At 42.2% G+C, this 21,290-nt stretch overlaps 1 protein-coding gene and 1 long non-coding RNA gene across 7 annotated transcripts in view; one reads left to right on the plus strand and one right to left on the minus strand.

Annotated features, from left to right (window-relative positions):
- Positions 1-21,290, minus strand: part of NCKAP5 (NCK associated protein 5) — a 376,424-nt gene that overhangs the window by 217,564 nt on the left and 137,570 nt on the right. For all 6 annotated transcript variants that reach the window (XM_088168358.1, XM_088168359.1, XM_088168357.1 and 3 more), the window contains exon 3: positions 16,101-16,174. In XM_088168358.1, coding sequence (XP_088024484.1) covers positions 16,101-16,174 — 74 coding nt within the window. The remainder of the gene's footprint in view (positions 1-16,100; positions 16,175-21,290) is intronic.
- The window catches only part of LOC148223236 (uncharacterized), a 57,226-nt gene continuing 38,894 nt past the window's right edge, over positions 2,959-21,290 (plus strand). Inside the window, exon 1 of the long non-coding RNA XR_015804919.1 lies at positions 2,959-2,994. This is a non-coding gene — a long non-coding RNA (uncharacterized LOC148223236). The remainder of the gene's footprint in view (positions 2,995-21,290) is intronic.

A 21,290-nucleotide genomic window follows, 5' to 3' on the forward strand; every position in this document is an offset into this window, starting at 1 on the left:
TGGAAATTCTGCATTACTGCTCTGATAGCTTCAACTTCACCATGGTGCAGTTTCAGGTGGAAAAAGAGGGTTTAACATCAGCCAAGAGCAGAAACACCATGCCTGTGTCTTGAACACCACTCCCAGGTCAGTTCCATCACTCAGTGGGATTATGTTTTAGCTAAATCACCAAACTAACAGCAGCTATTGAATTGCACTTCCTGAGAACTGGAGCAAAGCAAAAGTGTATTGGGTTGTTTTGGGGTTTTTTGTACAACACCTCTTTGCAAGCTACAAGTGAACACATACACACACACACAGCTTCACATGCAGAGCAGCCTATCTATTTCAGTGCTGTAACTCCAAGGTTAAGCAGGTGTCTAAGTGGTGGCTAAATCAGGGTCTTAAAAGGAAAATTAATCAGTGTAAGAAGTGGATTTATGCACAACACCTTGCTGCTGCTGCTGCTGAGCTAATCTATGTAGGGATAAGGTGGAGTCAGGCAGTGGTGTTTCAGTAACGCTCTACAACAGTTGTAACCATCCCTACCTTGCACAGAATAAGTTAACCATTAATAATTCTTACAGAAAGGGCAGTTCTTTGCTAAAGAAAGAGGGCAACATGAAGTACTACAAAGCATATACTTATACTTCAGCAAGAAAAACTTGTTAATAAGTGCGTGCTACATGCAATAAACTGCAAAAATGCAGATGAGAAAAAGATGAATTGGGAATAAATTTCTTAGGAAATACTCTAAGAAAGAGACCAGAAAAAGGCAAAAAGTATATACAATAACATAAAATATTTCTGAGCTAAAGTATATAATCTTCCTGTCCATGATGTTCAGTGAAAGGGGAAAGTATATGAGAGCTGCTGAAACCACTGTGAATGTTTTATATTTTTTGGTATTTTCATCAGAGCTCTGCAATGAACATCCAATCCATCCTCCCCGATCAGCACACCACCGAGGAGGGGACACACACCATATGGCTCACTTTAACCACGTAAACTGTGCGCTGTGACAACAATGGCACTGCTCCACCGGCACAGCCAACCTCCAGCTCCAAGGATTGGGCGGAATGGGGATTACACCACACGCTGCAGCCGCTCTGGGAACGGGCAGGGCTTCAGCCAGGAGCAGCACAGCCGGGCTCCAGCCTCGTTCCACACACCCGGAATGCACCGGCTCACAACAAGCTCGGCAAGTGCTGGAAGCTGGATGGATCAGAATTTTATTGGAGTATTTGTAACGCAGCGGCCACCTAATAATGTGCTTTTCCATACTGCTTCCCTACACAGCACAGCAAATTTCAGGTTCTAAAAGAAACATGTAAATCCATAGCAGCAGAAACTTGATGACATTTTTATTCTTGCTACTGGCAAGCCCCATGTAATGCCAGTGGCATTAAACCCAATGTTCACTAGCGAAAGGAACTAAGTCCTAGTAAATTTAACCAAAGGTACTGGTTGCTTTATGCTGATAGGGAATTTTGTATTTAGCTTATATGATTTGTTTCCTCCTTTAAAAAGAAATGGAAAAACATTTGTGGTATTCATGACCAAAAGAAAAAAAAAAGTATTTTTGGTTCATCGCCAATGACCAGCAGAAAAATGCACTGAAAAACAAAAAAAGTCCTCAGCATTCTGATTACTGTCTAGTTATTCCCCAACCACATTTAAAACTCTAGACTGCCCATTCCAGCATTTCAGTGCAATTTTTATTGACCTACTAACCTGTAACTCTGGGAAGCCTGGAGCTAAGAATGCAATAATGGCTAGCAAATACAAGTCTCCAAACAGAGTGTAATAACCTTAAGTAAACTACTGCCAAGCAAAAGTCCTGCAGATCAAACAGTTCCCACGAAGCCTTATGCTATTAACTAGCAAAAGAGTCCCATGATATCTCCATAGTCATGCACAATAACAGAGCACTGCGCTTCTGTTTACTTACACAGCTTATCTGCAATCCACTAATGTATACAGCCAGCCCCTCCGATGTAAATCACTTCTCTATTTCATGATGCTTCCCTTGTTAAAACTTCGCTAGCTTCCTAATGATAAACAGGGGGTTTATCTGGAATATCTATTTTTAAGGGAGGGGCAGTGGACACTTACTTACAAGACCATTTCAGTAAGGGAATGTATATTGTTACATGGAGAAAAAGAATTGTTAACATGCAAAATAAAGCTTGCAACAACATGGTATTTATGTGGGTCTGCATTTTTTCTTCTGCAAGGCCCACTCACACTTACTCCACCTAATTTCTGTCACTTCCTGGGTAACCCCACCTCGGGAGGTGGAGAGTGGATCTAACACCTTACCAAAGCCAAAGAATCAACAGCTAAAAGCCTCACACCAGCGGTGGGTCACTCAACATTCTGCGTTTACCTACTGCTTTGTGTACTTCAACTCATTTCAGAAAGATCTCTACCTAATAGGCTTCTTCCACGGGGACCGCCATCACTTCAATGTAGAGGGGTCAAGCCTTAAACAATCAGGAATAAAATTAAAACAGAAATAAAACTCGTTAGGATGCTCCTGCCACAGGCACAGAACGAAAACAAAATCTGCTGCCTGTGAAGCAACAGGGCTCGAAAGCAGACGCCGCGGGCTCCTTGCCCGCGCATCAGGCAGGAAAAGGCAGGGAAAAAGCGAGTTGCCCTTCTCCCCCGGGCCGAGGAGGGGCTGAGCCCCGCGGCGGGGCCGGGCGCGCAGGGGGCGGTGCGGGCTCCGGCCGGCCCGGTCCCAGCCCCGCTGGGCGCTCCCGGAGCGCACAGACCCGGCCTCCTGCGGGCGCTGCGCTGGCTGCGGCACGGCCGGCGGGGCGGGGAGGAGGCCGGGCCGGCGGCGGGATGCGGCGGCAGGTGCCTCCCCCCGCCCGGGGACCGCGCCCGGCTCCGCGCAGCGCCGCGGCCTCGGGCGGGGGAGCGGCGGGCGCCGCCGGGGCGGGCGCGGGGCGCCGGGGAAGGGGAGGAGACGGCGGCGGCGGGGCGGGCAGGAGGCGCGGCGGGCAGGTGAGGGAGGGAGGGAAGGCTGGATGGATGGATGGATGGATGGATGGATGGATGGATGGATGGATGGATGGATGGATGGATGGATGGATGGATGGATGGATGGATGGATGGATGGATGGATGGAGGCGCGGGAGCGGCCGCTCCTTACCTGGGGCGCGGTGGCGCATCCTGCGGCGGGCGGGGGCCGCACGTCCCGGCGGGCCGGGGAGCCCCCCGCCGCCGCCCCCCGCCTGGGCAGAGCGGCTGCCGCCCCCCGGGCCGGCCGCCCCGCCGCCGCCGCTCGCCTGCTCCGCTTTGTTCCGCCGCGGCGGCTTCTCCTGCCGCTGCCGCCGCAGCCGCGGGACGCGTAACATGTGCCTGGGGAGGGCGGGCGGGCGGGCGGCTGCCCGGGGTGGCACTTTCGGCGGGGCGGGGAGCGCGGCGGCCGGGCCCCTCCGCCCCCGGCCCCGCGGAGGAGCGGGGCTGTCAGATCCAGCCCATCTGCCGCGATCGCAATCGGTCGCAACTGAATGGCTCGGGCAAATCTGCGGCGGCAGCAGGGGCTCGCCTCGGCGGGGGGGTGGGGGAGGCCGGGCCATTGTCTGCGGCTGCCCCCGGGTGCCCCCGGGTGCCCCCGGGCCGGGGGTGTCCGGGAGCCGCGCAGCCTCGGCTCGGCCGCGCCGGGGCCGGGCAGCGCTGCCTCTCCGGCGGGGCCGCTGCCCGCGGGTTTGAACATGATCGGGAAAACCCTCCTTCTGCACAGCCCCGAGTGGAATGTGCGCCCCGAGTTGATGCCGTCCCAGCTGCCCTCGAAAGTTAGGGGAGAGGGCACGCGGCGTGGCCGGGATGAGTTGGGATGTGCTGGGATGCGCTGGGATGCGCCAAGGGGCAGCGGCTGTGCCCGTAGGGCTGCTGAGGGCCCGGTGTGACACACAGGTGAAAGAGTTCAGATGGATGGAGACTCACAGGCATGCACGGCACGCTTTTAAACCTAGCATATGAAAAAGCAATTCCAAAAGAATCGCTGACAGCTTTGGCATCTGTTAATCCAAAAATAGCAAGTAAATTTTTTTCCTGGTTAGAAGAAAATCTGACTGGTACATGATCCAGTTATTTGTAGATACATGGTGTGTGTAAGAGAACCTAAGATACGGTACATGTGAGAGAACCTAGGTGAACAGTGAGCAAGAGTTCAGGCAGGATTTCCCAGTTTAATGAAAAGTGAGAGATCGTGGAAACAGGGTGAGAAAAACTGACAATGCAAATGAGAAACAGTGGGTACACGGCAGTGAAGAGACTGCAGGAACCAGGGTGCAAAGCAAATCCTCATCTATGATGCTGAGACAAGAATCAAAAGGTAGAGCTCTATCTGAGAATCGAAAGCAAGTACTGGAGAAGTAGAACTTCAAAATGAAGGTGGCAGGAGTTTTTCTGGATTTTGAATTTGGAGGTTGCTTAGCAGAAGAGCTCAGAAGAACAAATAAATCATTGAATAACGCTCAGATTTTAATTTACAGATTAGCCATGGCTGAAGACAGTGGAGTAAGTTGCAGAAGGAATCTCTTCCTGTGGTGGTACAAAAACAGTCTTTGCAGCTAAATGTGTTGCTATGGTGTCTTGAGAAAACCCATAGCCAGATCTCTTAACACATATTTTCTTCCAGGTTGGCAATTCCTTTTTCCAGCATGGAATGAGAACTTCCAAAATTACTTGAATCTGTCAAACTTCTTAGTTTGTCCTTTCCAGGACACAGGCATCTTGCTCTCTCCTAACACAACTGAACGCAATTGTTCGGTTTTCTGAGGGATGATCTAGAGTCCTGGGCTAGTCAAAGATCTTGGGTTTAATTAACTGTAATGGGGTGAAGCATAAAGTCTGTACTACACTGTGAATCAGAGTAGATGACACAGTGATGTTCTTAAATACTGCAAAACACTGTGACAGAAAGCTGCAAAGCAGCATGAGACAGGAACTAAGCATCATGGCAGACAAGAGGTCCTCTCCAAATCCAGTAGAATTTGGTGTCTCCAAAGAGATTGTTATCCTCCATTCAAACATGATTTCATCATTTAAACCATGACCCTGCCTGCTGATGTGTTTTAACAGGTTTGTTGTGTAGGAAAACACCTTGAGCAACTCCCAATAAAATGTAATCACACTATAATGCCTGTTGCTTGAATAGACAGCCTAAACCTCCTATCCAGATTCCTTTCTAATTAGTGATTGCAAATGCAGTGGTTTTTGAGACTTAGCCAACGTGCCAGTGGCTGCGCTGGATCTGTTCAGAAAGTCTGTGTAGTTGTGTCATTTCTCTTCACTGGCAAACTCCAAATATCCAGGGGAAGATCCAGCACTTCACCTCTCTCCAATCCCCTGGGAGCTCCGGGATCTCCTAAGCCCTCTGTGTGTTCAGTACATCTCACTAGCTCTCTTCCATGACTGTCCAGCCTCCAGCTGAACCCACATACACTTTTAAAATCTGTGGTACCATGTTGCAGATGCTCTGATCCTTGTTTACATGAAAAATCTTTTCCTTTCATTTGTTTCTCAATGTGCTGCCTGTTTTCATCCAACAGTCTGTATTTCTTGCATTGAAAGAAGCCATGGACAAGCAGCTCCTCTCCATGCTGCTCACATTTTAGCTCTGTCATTCCCCTGCCTGGGTTACTGCTTTTCCAGACTGAAGAGTCCTAGTTGCTCCATAAATGGAAACCGACTCCTCTTATGATTACCCTTTTCTGTCCTCCTCTGAACATACCTAGATTTTTTTGCACCTTTTCTGAAGTGGGGGACCAGAACTGCAACTGGTACTCAAGATGCAGTAAAATCACTGGCATATTCATGGTCCCTTCCTAGGTGTAGTGCTGCAGATGCTAAAATATTATCCTAATCAAGGTCAAGTCTTTCTATGAAGTCTAAATTGTTGCATGCAAAGTGTCTATTTGAAGACCACATTTATCTTTCCATGAGTCTCCTTTCCTGAATTTCTAGTGAAAACATGAAATGGTTTCACCAAATCTGCTAGATTAACAGCAGCTAAAGGGATAAAAAAAAATTTAAAAATATTGCCAGTTTGTTAATTATTTTCAGTCCTAAGCTTACATTCACTGAAATCAAGAGTGACAGACTTGGTCTCTTACTCTGTAACTATTAGTGATTTAGAATTGAAAAGAACCAATATTTATCTACAACTTAAAGGTATAATTACAACTTGAAAGTGTTTTTTATGCATGTCGAGCTGCACGGTATCTGACTGCTGAGATACTGTTCTTCTGTGTCTCTTTAAGATTAGTAGTATCTCAGTTTCATACACAGAAATAAGTATATGTTCCAAATCATTATTTCTTGTCCCTAGGCTTGCACAATTTTGTCTAGCATAGACATTTACAAGATAATACACCAGTCTTCAAACAAAATTCATGACTTGGCTCACCATTGCTTCTGAGAGGTACAAAAAACTGCAGTGCTCATACTTCAAAGCACTAAAATGAAGTAGATGATAGCATTAGCTCAACATATTGCTGGTAGCCATAGTTTTAAATAAACCAACCTAACAGCTGGCATGGGCAAATGCAATGATTTGGGGGATTTTTTCCATTTTCTCAGAGGCACCAAGCTACCATTGGAGGGACAGATACTTCCTAAAATGATTTCTGATTCTCAGCTGGCATAATGTGCATGTACGTGGAGGTGGTGTAGCTCTGCTTACTGCTGCATTCTGCAGCTCTTCCAAATGGGAAAGAACAGGTATGCTGGCAGGTTGGGAGTGACTGATTTGCACAGTAGTCGATAATGTCAAAACAACCACAGAACCTTTCAGACAGTCTGAAACCTCATGTTAAAAATCTGGGAGAAGGAAGAAACCTCCCGAAATGCAGTTCTTAAGCTTTACTCGCTTCTTGTCCTCTTATTAATAGTTCTGTGTTTGCTTACACAGGAGTGAGGCTGTGTATGGGTGATGTAATACCGGATTTTCTGATGTTCTACCACAAGGTTACTGGCGCTTAACACCAGCGGTGTTCCAGGGCTCTGTTAAATACGAGCAGGGGAGAAAATCGAACTGACGTAATTTATAGAAACAGTTGCTCTTTCAGCCTGACACAGGGCACTGCTCAGTGAGACCTGAGGCAGTGCTGCCCTTTTGAGGACTTCAATTCAGCTCTGGGGATGATTGCCTGTGCACCTGGGAAAGCTGCCAGGCCAGGCTATGGCACAGAAAGCCGTGCAACAGGAGCTGACAGGGACACTCATGGAGCGCCCTGCTCTGGCAGGAAAAATCAGACACTGGAGCAGAGGCTGCAGAACAAACTGGTCCCCAATAACCGTGCTGGAATTTCCCAGTGCAGCAGAACTACAGGAAGACAAGCAGTCTGGATGCTGCCTCATGCTGACGTGTGTTAGCATCAGCTCCTGCTGCTAACGGGTACATTCAAACCAAAAATGATTCCACAAAAGTTTTCTCTGGACCTCAGTGGAATTAGAATTTAGATTCTTTGTGGGAATTCTGAGTATCTTTTGAATTGGCTGTATAAAGGGTCAAGTGCTGCCACTTGCACATTTCCACATTGCAGAACTGAAGTCATGACTTTACTGTCACAGGGAGGACACAGTATTCGGCCATTTTTTTCAAAAATTTACAACAGTGTTATTAGAGGAAAGGAGGAGAGGAATTGAGAGTGTTTACAACCTCTGGTGTGTTTTTGGACCAATTTCTCTCAGGGCTCCTCAGGAAGATCGATATTTCCTTGGCATTTGAACTCTTCCAACCATGAGGAGTGGAAGATCATAAAAACACAGGAAGCCTTGTAGGAGCCACAACATATGTACTTATGTCTTTCAAAAGGGCTTCAGAGACTTTTGGCTTGCCTGACTGAGGACTAAAATTCTACTGAATGAAAAACAAAAATGGATTTATTACAGCATTATCGAGAACTGACCTGGGAAGAATTTGTAAGGTAGTATCAAACTCCCTCGGTACAGGGCAGTAGGAGCCCGTGCTGATTCTGGCAGGGTGTTGAAGGAAATCAGCTTCTCCCTCTGCCATCTTTAAAGGTGCTACATAAATGACAGCAAACCATGTAACCTGCAAAACTGGCATCTCTTTACTGCAAAGCTTTTGGTGGAGATCAATCTGAGGTTTTTATTTTTTGCTTATTTGAGTTATACTTTCTGAATTCTGCTTAGGTAATCAGGTGGTAATAAAACTAAGAGCCCTGCATTTTGCAAGCTTTTATTAAATGTTGAAAATCTCAGGGGAATATCTACATAAGCAAGAGTTAGCAACGTAGATTTAAATTCGAAAAAAATATGTTCATGTCTTTAATATGTGATGAATGCTGCTTTATATTTGAAACCTTGTCCCCAGTGGAACCCATTACAATAATGTTTATACAGGTTTATGCTATAAATGCGTGATATTTTCCCTACAGCAGAATATGTTGGAATTCACTCCTGATTTTAAAAAAAAGTGTGAACGGATGATATCCCAGAATCTGGATTGCTATAGGCACAATTATATCCTTTTATTAACAAATGAAGCAATGAAAAATATAATTTGTTAACATTAAAAGGACTTTGTAGAGCAGGCAGAATTGATAGAAAATGCACCCTGCACCACATGTGAACTGGAAGCCAGCCAACTCCTTCAGAATTCAGGGAAAATGGATCTCCAAGTGCCAGTCTCACACAAAGCCTGGAAAGATCCATGACAGAGGAGTCATGGAAGAAGCAGGAAGATGACAGTGATGGACCAGCACACAATTAAATAGCAGGAATAAGTGGTGTCATAGCAGTATTTTGGCTGCACGGGTGTCCTGCTTTCATTTCAAGCAATATTTGTCCTTTAACAGGCCCAGCCACATGACACAGGGCCTACATCCATGGTTTTCTCTCTGTGAAAAACCCAATGGTTTCATCAGCACAGGAACATCCATGTGCTTTAAAATAAACTGCCTGAAGAGAACAGGACAGAGCCCTCCTCTCCTGCTCCCCATGCCACTGCCCATGCCCTGACAGAGGACATAATTTATTTTATACTGTGGAGTGGTGGGGGCCAAGGACAGGAGCTGGAGAGGAGACATCCAAAGACAGCTCACCTCTTCCACACCTCATCATGGAGTGAACTGTAGACACAAGAAATCCCTCTCCCATCACACAGCATGGGATAATGTTGCCACAAAGTGTGTTTTAAGCCATAGAGCTTTTTAGAGATTCAAGCAATGATGTTGGAACTTCATCCCTCAGACTGAGCAGGCTGAACAGTGCTGTGACTGAACACAGCAAAACTGGCTTACACATGGATCTCTTGTATAAGCTCCATTACTTTTCTTTGTTAAAAGGGAATTATATTATTTCTCGTTGCATCCTTGGGGCTGAGAAGATGAAAATAATTTCTCACTTTGTGTGGAACAATGAGGCCCTGTTCTCACTTGGAGTCTTAAACTCTTGCTTTAATGTAATTTAGGGAAAAAAAAGAAGGTTGAGAATTACAGAATGAAATAGAAATGCTAAACTTGATTATTTAACTTCTCTTTCATAAGTGAAACTCATTTACAAAGAAAGGTGCTAACCTGACTTGCATGACTTCATGTACAATTTCTCCTTGGCCTTTTCTATATCTGCCATCAGCAGTGCCCTATTTGTAGACTTCATCAGTGAAACAGATCAGTAAGGTACCAGTCCTTTAAAAATAGCAAATTCATAAATTTTCCTTTCCTTTCTTAAACCCACCACACCATCTGAAACCCTATCTCATAGCCTGTGACTGTGCAGTACTCAATTCTATAAGAATTTTGACATCCTGGTTTTATAAGGGCCTGAATTCTCAGCTCTTGCCTTGATGTAAATCCATAGGTTTTCTTCTGCCAAATAGGAGCCAGGGCTCTGTGTAAAGATAAGTTTTTCAGTCTCAGAGAAGACTTCAGGGAAATGCCGCTATTACTCATGGAAATTATTCTTTGATCTGTGAATAAAGCCAATAACATAATTGGGATTATCTGAGGAGTGAAATATGATTCAATTTGAGTAAGTATGGCACAGACATTAGTGGGAGAGTAAATTCAGCACCAAACAATAAAATGAGACTAGGGTCAGTTCCCATTTGGAAATGTTAGATTTCTAAAGAAGAGCGAGGTAATCTCAGAGCACAAACATCAGACAATTGCATGCTCGTTTCTGTAGATGGCTGTGTTGATGTGATGGTGGTTTCCAGTCTGAAGCTGGGTGCAGTGTCAGAGGAGCCCCAAGGTTTCCCCTCTGAAGCTGGGTGCAGTGTCAGAGGAGCCCCAAGGTTTCCCCTCTGAAGCTGGGTGCAGTGTCAGAGGAGCCCCAAGGTTTCCCCTCTGAAGCTGGGTGCAGTGTCAGAGGAGCCCCAAGGTTTCCCCTCTGAAGCTGGGTGCAGTGTCAGAGGAGCCCCAAGGTTTCCCCTCTGAAGCTGGGTGCAGTGTCAGAGGAGCAGGTGCCCCGAGGTTTCCCCCAGGGCTGCCTGTGGGTCAGAGCTGTTCCCCCATGCAGTGACACAGCAGTTGTGCAGCGCCCGTGCTGCTACCTGGGCCAGGCTGCACTGCAGGGGACAGACAAAATCCTGCCACTCACACTTAGTGTCAGACAAAACCACTTCACAGCAGATTTTTTTTTCCCTAACCCTAAATAGCCACTATAGTCATATGTATATCTGCATACACAAAAGAGTTTGTTCTTAGAAAAAATCTAAAACAAATGCAGAACCATGCCAGGATTATACATTTCATTTCCCAGCATACAAATGAGGAACTCATTTAGTCTGGGCAGTTCATGCATTTTGCTTTTAACAAACATCCATATGCCAAATAGACCTTCCACATACTTCCCTGCTGGAGTTTTTATTCCTTTCAACTTGGTAGGGAACATTTGTGATCCTTATTCTACCAAATATATCTAAAGAATACATTTTGCTCAAGGCCTTCTATTTTATAATTTAAGAGAAACTGAATCAATTCATGGCTCTGGCAGTCTCGCTATTATGACAAGCATACATCTGTGCAAAAATACCTCAATCCCTAATTAATTACAGAATGTTATTAACATTTTATAATTTAGCATTGGTTAATTTATTTAATTTTATAAACACTGCCATATGAAGTTACTTTTTATGGACCACTTTTTCATTTTTTGCCTGTAGTTCTGAAATCTGGGTAGTTTAGCATAGATACAGAGATATTTGCTTGTATCAAGATTATTTTCTGTTCAGATGGTTCTCAGTCCTTTATGTAATGACTTCAATACTGAGGCTTGACACTTCACTCCTGACTCATGCAGCACTGATGAGCAGTGTTAATGGGAGTTTTTTCCAATTAGAGGAAACAGGCTGAGAGTCATGTTCTTTAAAATTAATACTTTTTATGAATATATAATGCCAATCATATTTCTCATTTACCAAGGCACATCAAGTTAAGTTTAATTTTAAGTCAGCTTAGAGTAAATACTTCACAAAAATATGCCCTGTTGGAGTTAAAATGGCTCATTGCTGAAAGAGATTTATTTATTGATCTGGTAAAGTGCTGCACATCAAATTACTATCAACTTTAATCAGATGAGGACAATTATTTTATATGACTAATTAGTAGAACTAATAAAAAATCTGAGCAGGTATAAACTCCTGTGAAGCATTTATATTTGTTTGAAAGACAGTGATCAGTCTTGGTTTGAAAATTGAGATAAATCCTCAAATAAGCACTGTTTCTACTACAACTGCAACAAGTTCTAGTAGCTATTCAGCCTTTTCCTGTGCTTTCACATTCAGTATTTATAGTGGACTTACACAGTCCATCAGGTTCATTTGTAATCTTTAAACTATCCTCTCTTACTTTTCTATGACCCTATTAAAAATGCAATCTAAAAGGCAAACAGTAAAAACCTTGCTTTTTTTCTATATTCACTATTCAAATTGCTCTCACCCAATTTGGTCCTGAAGGAGTATCTTTTATCGCTGTGGTGTGACATGGGCATTGTACCGGGGAGCCAAAGGAAGCAAGTGGTTCTCATTCACAGATAATACAATGGCAGTGCTTTCTGTAGCCTGTAACTACATCTGCACTGCTCACTGAACCATCCACATTTAAACACAGCTAAAGAAAAGCACATTTGGCCAAAAAATAAGATACATTTTTAATTGGTATCCTCATGTGCATATTTCAACATCAGTCCTCTGTAGAAATGCTCATCTGAAGCAGTACTGTGAGCTATGAAACACAACTTCGTAGCCTTATATGGGTTTTATCTACATTTTTGCTTGTTTTTTCACACATAAGGTCACAAATCAGAAACCTCAGCTTTAGAGAGATATGTGTGTTATAATGTTAGTTGGAAGAATCTGAATTAGTACCTGGTAACTGAATGACTCCTAATTGTCAAACTCAGTTTTATTCTACCTCATTCAGCCTCAGCTTCGAATCCTAAGGAAACTAAAAGGAATCAATGTAAAGGAATCAATGTTTGCATGGGTTTTACAAATTTATCATATACATCCAGCATTGCTGTAGAGATGTAGGAAAAAATCCCAAGAAAACACTACCCCAGCAAAACCAAAGACTGATGAAGAGACAAGAGGCAGGCTGCAGTGGCTAATAGCTCAAAGCACCTTTTTCCTGGCTTCATGCATTGCCAAGATGGTATGACCAGACAGGTGGATCAAGAAGCAAAGTAGAAAGAAGCCTCATGCTCTTACCACACCTCACCACACCACATCAACCTCTAATCATAGACTACAACAACAGTTTTGGAAGACAATTCATTCCAAATACTGTCTATAACTCATAATAGCATCATGGACCAGAGGCAATGTTTGTTATGAGAACTTCCAGAATGGGTTAAAATGGAGGTTTGGCCCTAAGACCTGGCTGCTTACACCTTCATTCCTCTTGGGCCAAGTTACTAAGGCTTGGCAAGAAAAAGATGCTTGTGCAGAGCATGACCTTATTTAGTTGGGGTAGCATTTGATTTTTTTCTCAGCCTTCATTACTGTAATATCATACACAGGACTTTTCCTTTGTTTGCCATGCAACTTATTCCCTTAAGATTAGTCTTTTTCTAGTCAAGCAGTTTAAAGCTAATCACAGTTGTTATTTTAATCTGTGCTCACCATTAAGAATTCTAGCAGAGCTATTTTGCTTGTTAGCAATTAAGGCTTCCCAATGGAAGTTCATGATTACAGCAAAGGCAACCTGTTTAATGCTTGGCACCTCTTTAGTACACAGGCATTAAAATCAAGAGCACAGAAGCATGCTAATATTGCTGATGAAAGCAGAGCAGATCTATTTAACAATCTCTGTTTTTAATATATAGCATAGGAGAAATGCAATGCAATCCTCATGTGCATTCCTGGTCCCTCCCCTCTGTGTTTTACATTACTGTAATAAGGTAAGGAAGTGCTGTTTGACCTTCATTAACTTATTAGTCACATCTGAACTGCAGCATATCCTCAGGCTTTCACCAAGGCAGTCTGAAGTGTTGGTCCTGGTTCCAGCAGCACTACTAATAAAATTCTCTGGAAAGATCTCAAGACCAGGGTCTGACCTTTGCTTGTTCAGGTAATAATCATCCTATGCTGAATTATTACTTCTTTCTTCTGTTAAGAGAATTAGTAATTGCTGCCACTGCTCAATGTATCAAGATTTAAAAATTGTGATTTACCATCAAGTCAATTAGCAAAGACTGCAGGAGCAAATTTTAGCTTCTCATGTTGATTGTCCATGTGATTCTGCCATAAAAATTTTACATCAGCTGAACTAAAGCATTAAATGACTAGGTAGGAAACAACATTGCAGGGGGATTCCACTCCTATGATCCAATTCTGTCCTGTTTAAAGCTATTTCTAGACAAGATAGGGCAGAGAAATAAAATTTTTTTTTTTTTTAAACTGATACATGGAGATGCACAACCACTACTGTACATCACCTCCAATGTTGGTGATTTACATTGATGGAGGTCAAATTTGTCTCACATTGGGTAAATGTGTTTATTTCCAACCTGAGAAACAGAGGAACAACTGACAAATCAAATATGCTATCAGTAATGTGAGAATAACTACTGTAAAATATCCAGTATAAGAAGAGCTGTGTTAATAAAATCTGCATCTTCACAAACTACTGAGGTACCTTCCCTTGTTGTAGTCAAGGTTTTAAGAGCAAGGTATGTGAAGCTGGGCTAGGGGTCTGCTTTAGTGGAAAGCCATAAAACGTGACCTAAGCACAGCCAGTCCTCCTGGGACAGCAATTACAGCAATAAATGTTCCACAGCAGATGCTAATGCCGTGTCTAAACAGTCTCCTCTAAACTGAAAAGATATTTTGGCCCCCATATGTCTTTTAGGGTCCCATTGTAAGTGTGGAAATGTAAAGGAAATGTAAAATTGATATGCACACCATGGCATTGAGTTTAGTCTCCTGTGCCTCGGGCTGGGCACTATAAATCTGAGCTGGCTGTGAGTGAGGCAGGAGGAGCTAAATGGGCAGAATTTGTGTGTGTCAGTTTTATGGGCTCACCCCAGGACAGTGGGGTCATTGGTCACTGTCAGGTTCAGCTCCCAGTGACCCACTGGGCCCAGATCATGGCAGTCACAAATCAAGAGCATAATGAAGGCTGAGGAGAGGGCTCTGCTGATTTATTAGGACATCTGTCTGGCTGTAGACAGCCCAGCACTGCCCCTCTGTAGTGCCAGCTATTAGCATAATCCTCACCATGAAACTTCTCAGAGATTTAAAAGAGAGGAATAGTGTTCAAAGAAAACTGGCTGAACCAGAAGGGTTTTTCTTGTAGTGCTCATTACCAGTCTTAACTTTTTATGCCAACACCACATAAAAATAATAATAAAAATAATTAATGTTAAAAATAAATTAATGTTTTTAATTCTTCAAAACCACTGCATTTTCAGAACACATGTATGTCTGTTCATAATTAAGTCACTACACCTGCTACTTTTCAAAGACTTTTTAATATTTTATTTTTTAATATTCATTTATATTTAACCACAGTAGTGTCATCTGCATACAATGTTATCACCTTCATCCTTACAAAGTTAGTGTCCTGAATTCTGTAATGTTAAATAAAAACTTCAAATTTTTGTGCCAATTATATTTGGCTACATTTAAGAAAAGTAGGATTGAACCACAAACTTTTAGAGTTTGCTTATAAGTAAGAGTCAATATCATAATGCTGTAAGCTGTAAATGCTGTGATACTACTTTATATTGTATAGGCCAAGAAGTTTGTGAGGTGCAGAAGAACTAATATTGGCATATGCAAAGTTACTCTTTTTTCGTACATGAGAGGCACTCACCTGAAAAATCAGACAGATCATTATTTCTCCCTTGATCAGAACTAGGGTGAAATATGTTTCAGTCTATGAACATTAAATTATTCCCTGAAGATACTTTTTTATTTGACTGTGTTTTAAAAGACTGTCACTGTTCATATGTCTTCAGAAAAAAAAAGTTAAATATTGCATTAAAAAAAATCTGTGAATGTTGAAGGAATTTTATCACTGCTATTATTCCATTTCCTTTGTATTAAATGTTATCTTAGATAGGATTTGAGCAGATACCAAATTTGCTGTAGGCAGTGTAGAAACACTCACCAGCATGTGGTAATCCCTGCTTTGCTCAAACCAGGGTCAAGTCTGGGCAACATGAACAGAAAAGATAGAGAAAATCCAGACTATCAAGGACACTGCAAAATTGTAAACCTGTGTTTATTTTAGTTTCAAAACTCTCAATTGGTAATGCTGCTATGGTGGTATTTTGGCTAGATTTTGTGTGCCATTCAATGAAAACACTTAAATTCAAGGATATAACGTGATTTCTGAAATTCAGTCCAATGGAAAGAATCTGAAGTAGGGTTAGCATCCACTGCCTAGAAACTTTAACATGAATAAACCTGTGCATGTGTGCAACTGCCCTGGTTAACAAAGGCATGATTCGACTCGTGTGTGCTGCCCTACTTATTTCATGAGGTAAGGTTTGGTAGTCTGCAAAAAATCAAAAAATGGAGAAATTGAATACCCAATCATTCTTTGGAACTCAAAAATGGAAACTATGGCTTGCAGTATCATTTCCAAAATAGCAACATAAATATATATACATGGCACTGTACTTGCCTCCATAAATTCCAGCGTTGTTCTTCCAGCTGAGTCACTAAATGCTCGATGTATTTGTTGGAGTCCATATATTCCTAAATGAAAAATTATTAAAATATTAGTTTTTCAAAGCTCAAAGTATTTGAAAAATTTTGAGTAAAAACCAGTCAGAGTCAGTTTGTGGAGTGCATTTTGATTTTGCTCCCAATGTTATCCCATGTACATAGAAATCAATGTGATGCAAAAATCTAGATTAAATCCACATTTGGATTCATGTTATGTGAACAGGACAGTATCCCGATGTGCTCTTCAGAGATTATTTGAGGGAAAGACAAGAGGCATTGAGGATACACAAGCAGCACAAATATTGTACATATAAATTCATATCCATATTCCAAGCCCAGAATAATCATCCCTGGGTCCAGACTGAAAAATAACTTCCCAGCATTGCAGTCACTGGTTTTGGTGCATATTTTGTTTACTTTAGATATAAATCAAAGTGAACTGAATATTTGACTCAAATATTTATTCCATGGGCAGTATGAAAAATACTATAGCCTGTACCCTATTTGAAAATGAAGCTATAACTCAGCTCCTATATTATTTTTCAGTCCAACTTTTGGAGATGCAATAACTTGCAATATCAGCTCTATGAAAGCTCCTGTACTTGTGTCTAGACAGAATTTCTGATAAATAATCTTGACCAGATGAAAAATTCGGATTTTTTTCTTATTGAAGCCTATTCTTTAAACTCAATGCAAAGAGATGATGTTTATTCTCAGCAGAGAAATCTGTCAGCAATAGAAATACACCACCTCATTTCCAGGAGGAAGGCAACATCAGTGTTATTTATAACAAATATTTCAGAATGAGCCCACAGAATAACGTGATATAGTGTGATATATTTGGATGACAGCAGTACCGACACAGTCACATTACTATTATTCTGAAAGTCTATCAGTAATAATATGACTGTCCTGAAATATCTCACCAAAGCAAAAATATGTCTCGAACCTCATACTTCAGGAAATTGCAAGTATTGGAGTACTACAAAGAAAAGAATTCATCTTTACTTTCTGGAGACAAAAGCTCCATTTTTATAGCTCCATTGTTTTACCTTTGGACTCATCACAGAACCACTTTGTGGGGTTCCTGTTTGTATTAGAAGTTGTCTCTTTACTATTATTATTTCTTTTATGTACAAATATGGATTTTTGTTGCAAAGTAGTTGTTTCTTCTGAACCATTTATCTTCATGACCAGGAATATGAGACAGCCTCTACAGGGACTATACATCATTGTGTCTCCTCAAGGTGAAGATAAATGTTGCATGATTTTAATGATCATAATTTATATATAAATGTACATTTTTATTTTTCGGGACTGGAATTGTTCCAAGTGACTCTGTGTTTCTGTCCACAATAATTATTTTCTTGTTCAGAGAGAGAGGGAGGGAAGGAGAGTGGTGCTGCAAAGGCACAAAGAAAGGTCCCTGGCACAGACAGGAAGCAAGAGTAGGACTCTGCTCCCAAAAGCATCTCAGCCATATCCTGCTCAAACTGCATGGCTTGAAGAGCTTTGGGCATTGTAAAGCTTTCCATCAATCTCTGTGGTCGCCCCAAGTTTAAATTTCGTTCTAACTGCTGTAAATAGAAACATCACATAGCTGTTTCTTTCCGTACATGTTAAATAATGTAAATCCTGAGAAACACCATGAACTTCAGTGGCAATTAAGCAGGAAGCTTCTTCTAAGCTAATTCTAGTAAAGTCATTCTGCAATACACATATATTAGAGTTCACAAAATAGATACTATACAAATATATAATGATGATTAGTTGCAGTACCAAGTTCTTTAAAATAAGTTGCCAATTTTACTTTATATTTTTTTATCACAATGAATCTAGCATAAATTAGTATTAATACCTCTACATCTTTTTAATGTAATATTAAACAATATTCTTGATTTATTCAGCAGTGCACTTTGCCCTACAGGCAAAGATAGGATCAGCAGTTTTATTCTGCATAATTCTACCATGATAATACAAAAGCCTCATTCTGAAGCAATTTTCTTAAAACTTTTTTCTGGAAATAAGGACAATGGGGAAAAAGAAAGCACTGTGTTTATCCTATATGACTGCTGCCTTAATGTTAAGGTTTTCCTATTACAAATCAGAAGTATTATTCTGTTTCTCTTTAAAAAATGGCAACCTGGGAGTATGTAATCTTGTCAGTGAGCAAAAGTGATGTAAAAAGAAACCAACCATGATTTGATGGTGGTTAGCAGCACCTCCTTTCTTCTGGCACATTCATGTGCCAGCTGTGTCTGCAGCAAGCCATCTGCTTCACACAAGGCCTCTGTCCCCAAGCCCAGGTTTCTGCTCTCTTCTCTTATCAGCTCTCCCAGTAAGACAAACTCTGCCATCCCTGGATCAGGACCCAGTGTTATCATTTTGTCAGTGTGAAGCAAATAGCAAACAGTCACTTGAGATTTAGAACAACTTCGTGATTTAGAGTAACTTGGCACATTCAGTGACAGGAGAAAATGTGAGTAAAAACCCCAAAGTAATCACACTGGTTTATGGTTGGACTCAATGACCTTAAAGGTCTTTTCCACCCTAAATGATTCTCTGACTTTATGTTCAACAAGACGATGTATACAATTCATTAAAGCACTTCACAGTGCCCAACAGAGCACATCTAGAAGGGAAATACAAGTATTTTGTAGCTTCTTTGGAGCTCTGTCATATGAATACTTGTGCCATGCAGGCTCTGAATAGCATGGATAACTGTGGAGCGTAAAAGATTATGTGGAGCATGGTTTTCTGATGTAAGGATAAAAATCATTTAGGCAGACATGATGGAACTCACATTAGATACTAATGAGACAGGCCAATCAAATAGGAAAGAAAGGCTGTAAATGCACAGCAGCTCCAGGGTTTCAAAAGGGGGTCACAATTCTTCCTGTTCCCCTAGAACAATGGACACTGAGCACCTGCAGAGCAGGAGGGGGTAAAGCTGGGTAAGGCCAAGTCAATATTTCTGAAATGATGCAGCATTTTTACTCTGAAGTTGTAGATTCCAAATTAAAGTATTTATGTACATTTGGTACTGTTACATAGCGACTGTGCTGATGGTAGAATTGCCATCCATGCTGTTATCCACACCTGGTCTAGATCTCAGCAGCCTGCACTGCTGGCTCTGCTTGGAGTCCCACTCCTACCTCCAGCCATTCCTCACAACTTCCATGATTACTGAGAACTTCATGATTTAAACAAACAAAAAATTAAAATCCTTTTCAGAATAATGAGTGAAACCTGTCCCTTTTCTTCTGAATTAGTTACCTTGCAGCCATGAGAAATTCACTCTTCCATTTTTTCTCTTATGATGGTATATATAACTGCACTGTTTTAAGGGGAAAACCTTCTGTAATACATTTAAATGCAGTAGAAAATATTTCTAACAGCTGCATGTATTCTGGCATGCAGGAAGAGATGGCAAGCAAATGTCACATACTAGCTCATCTAATTTCGAGAGCATTAGAGAATTGCTTTACCCAGATTGTTGCTGATTTGAGTTGAAGCACAAGCATAGCAACATACATAAATATGTTTTTTTGATAGAACTAAAGATCTCACTTTGCAATGCTTAATTGTTTCGCCGGTTTTTTAGGGTTTTATTTTTCTTTTCTTTGTTAGCTGGATGGCTGTCAGGAAAAAACAGGGAAGAGAAAGGAAATGAAGTGCCTCCACTGAGGCCCAGGATCCACTGCTCGGTATTTTGGTTGGTTACTTGGGTATTTGTTCTGGCATATCCCTGTTGTTGTGCTGGGCAGGGTATCAAAAATCATCCAGTGCACAGAACATTTTCCCATCCATTGTTACAGAGCAAACCCTTCGAGCGACCTTAGGCTCCCAGCACAGGAGTCCCTCTCTGGAAGCTGGAGGTGATAAATGCAAGCCAAAGGAATAGCACATAGTCTCTGCCTCTCTTAAGGAACCTGCACAGCTTGGTATCAAAGAGAATTTAATGAGCTTAGCGAGATGTGAAAAGGATTAAGGATACCAGCAAATCACTTGATTACGTACTTAATTCAATAGGGCTACTCAGGGGCTGAAGGCTCGCCTGTGCTGGGCTGGGCAGCAGAGCCATGGGTGGGACTGGCCCCTCCTGCAGCACAGACACCCCAAACCCACACACCTCAGCCAGGCACATGGGGACACGGCCACTGTCCCCCTGTCACCCCTGCCATGTCCTAAACAAGCTCCCAGTGAAGGGCCTCGTGCAGGGCTGAGATGCCTGAGCTGTGCAGAAAACAGGGAAATGGGGACAGAGACCAGGCTGGCACTCACTGCTGTTCTTGCAGACCAGTTCTGAAGCAGAAACACCATATTGGGAGGGAAACACCATACTGAGCCCTGCACAGCCCAAAACAAAGCTCCCCATTCCCTCTTGGCACATCTAGTTCCACTCCTAGCTCGGTTGGGGCAGACTCTGTGCAGACAGCCCTAGCCCACTTCCCTACAACATTACCCTTGATTCTCCTAATATTTGTATTTGGAAGCAGGCAGGGAAGCACCAGCATGGATTCAGGCTCCTATGCTCCACAGAGGAAAATGTTGGTCACTGAGGAGCAGAGAAAAACCAAGTGAACAATGGGACAAGCACACAGACAAGTTCCACCAAGTGTCTGGAGCCATCCAGCCCTGGAGACAGGGAGCTCCATGCAGAGCCCACAATCATCTGCTACAGTTCAGGAAGTCACATTTTCACAGGGCAAGCTTATTAGAAATCAAACAACAACAAAGCTGTCTGCAGCCAAACAGCAGACTGTTGCAATTAGGAAATGATGTTAGCAAAGAAGCAATGGGGACATCTAAACTGTTACACTGAGAGTGGAGCCACAAGTCATTTTCGAAGGATCTTGGAAGGGTGCCCTGGGGTAAAGCTTTAAATCTAGGGAGAGTGACTTCGGAGAATATTATGACTTTTGTAAAATGTTGTAAATGAAAATTATGTAATGATAATTCTATTATTATAATGATTCATTCTATTGATAGAAAATAGACTTTTTTCCAGAAGCCTAAGTGGACACATATATATATTTATATATATGTATTCTTGTCGAGACAATGTTTTTCATATCTAAAAGCAATATCAATGAGAATTGAGTGAGCTTTCTGTTGCATACTAAAAAGAAATCAGGTATTAAAA

The sequence above is a fragment of the Sturnus vulgaris genome, chromosome 7, assembly GCF_052056855.1.
Source record: "Sturnus vulgaris isolate bStuVul1 chromosome 7, bStuVul1.hap1, whole genome shotgun sequence".
NCBI classification, from domain to species: Eukaryota; Metazoa; Chordata; class Aves; order Passeriformes; family Sturnidae; genus Sturnus; species Sturnus vulgaris.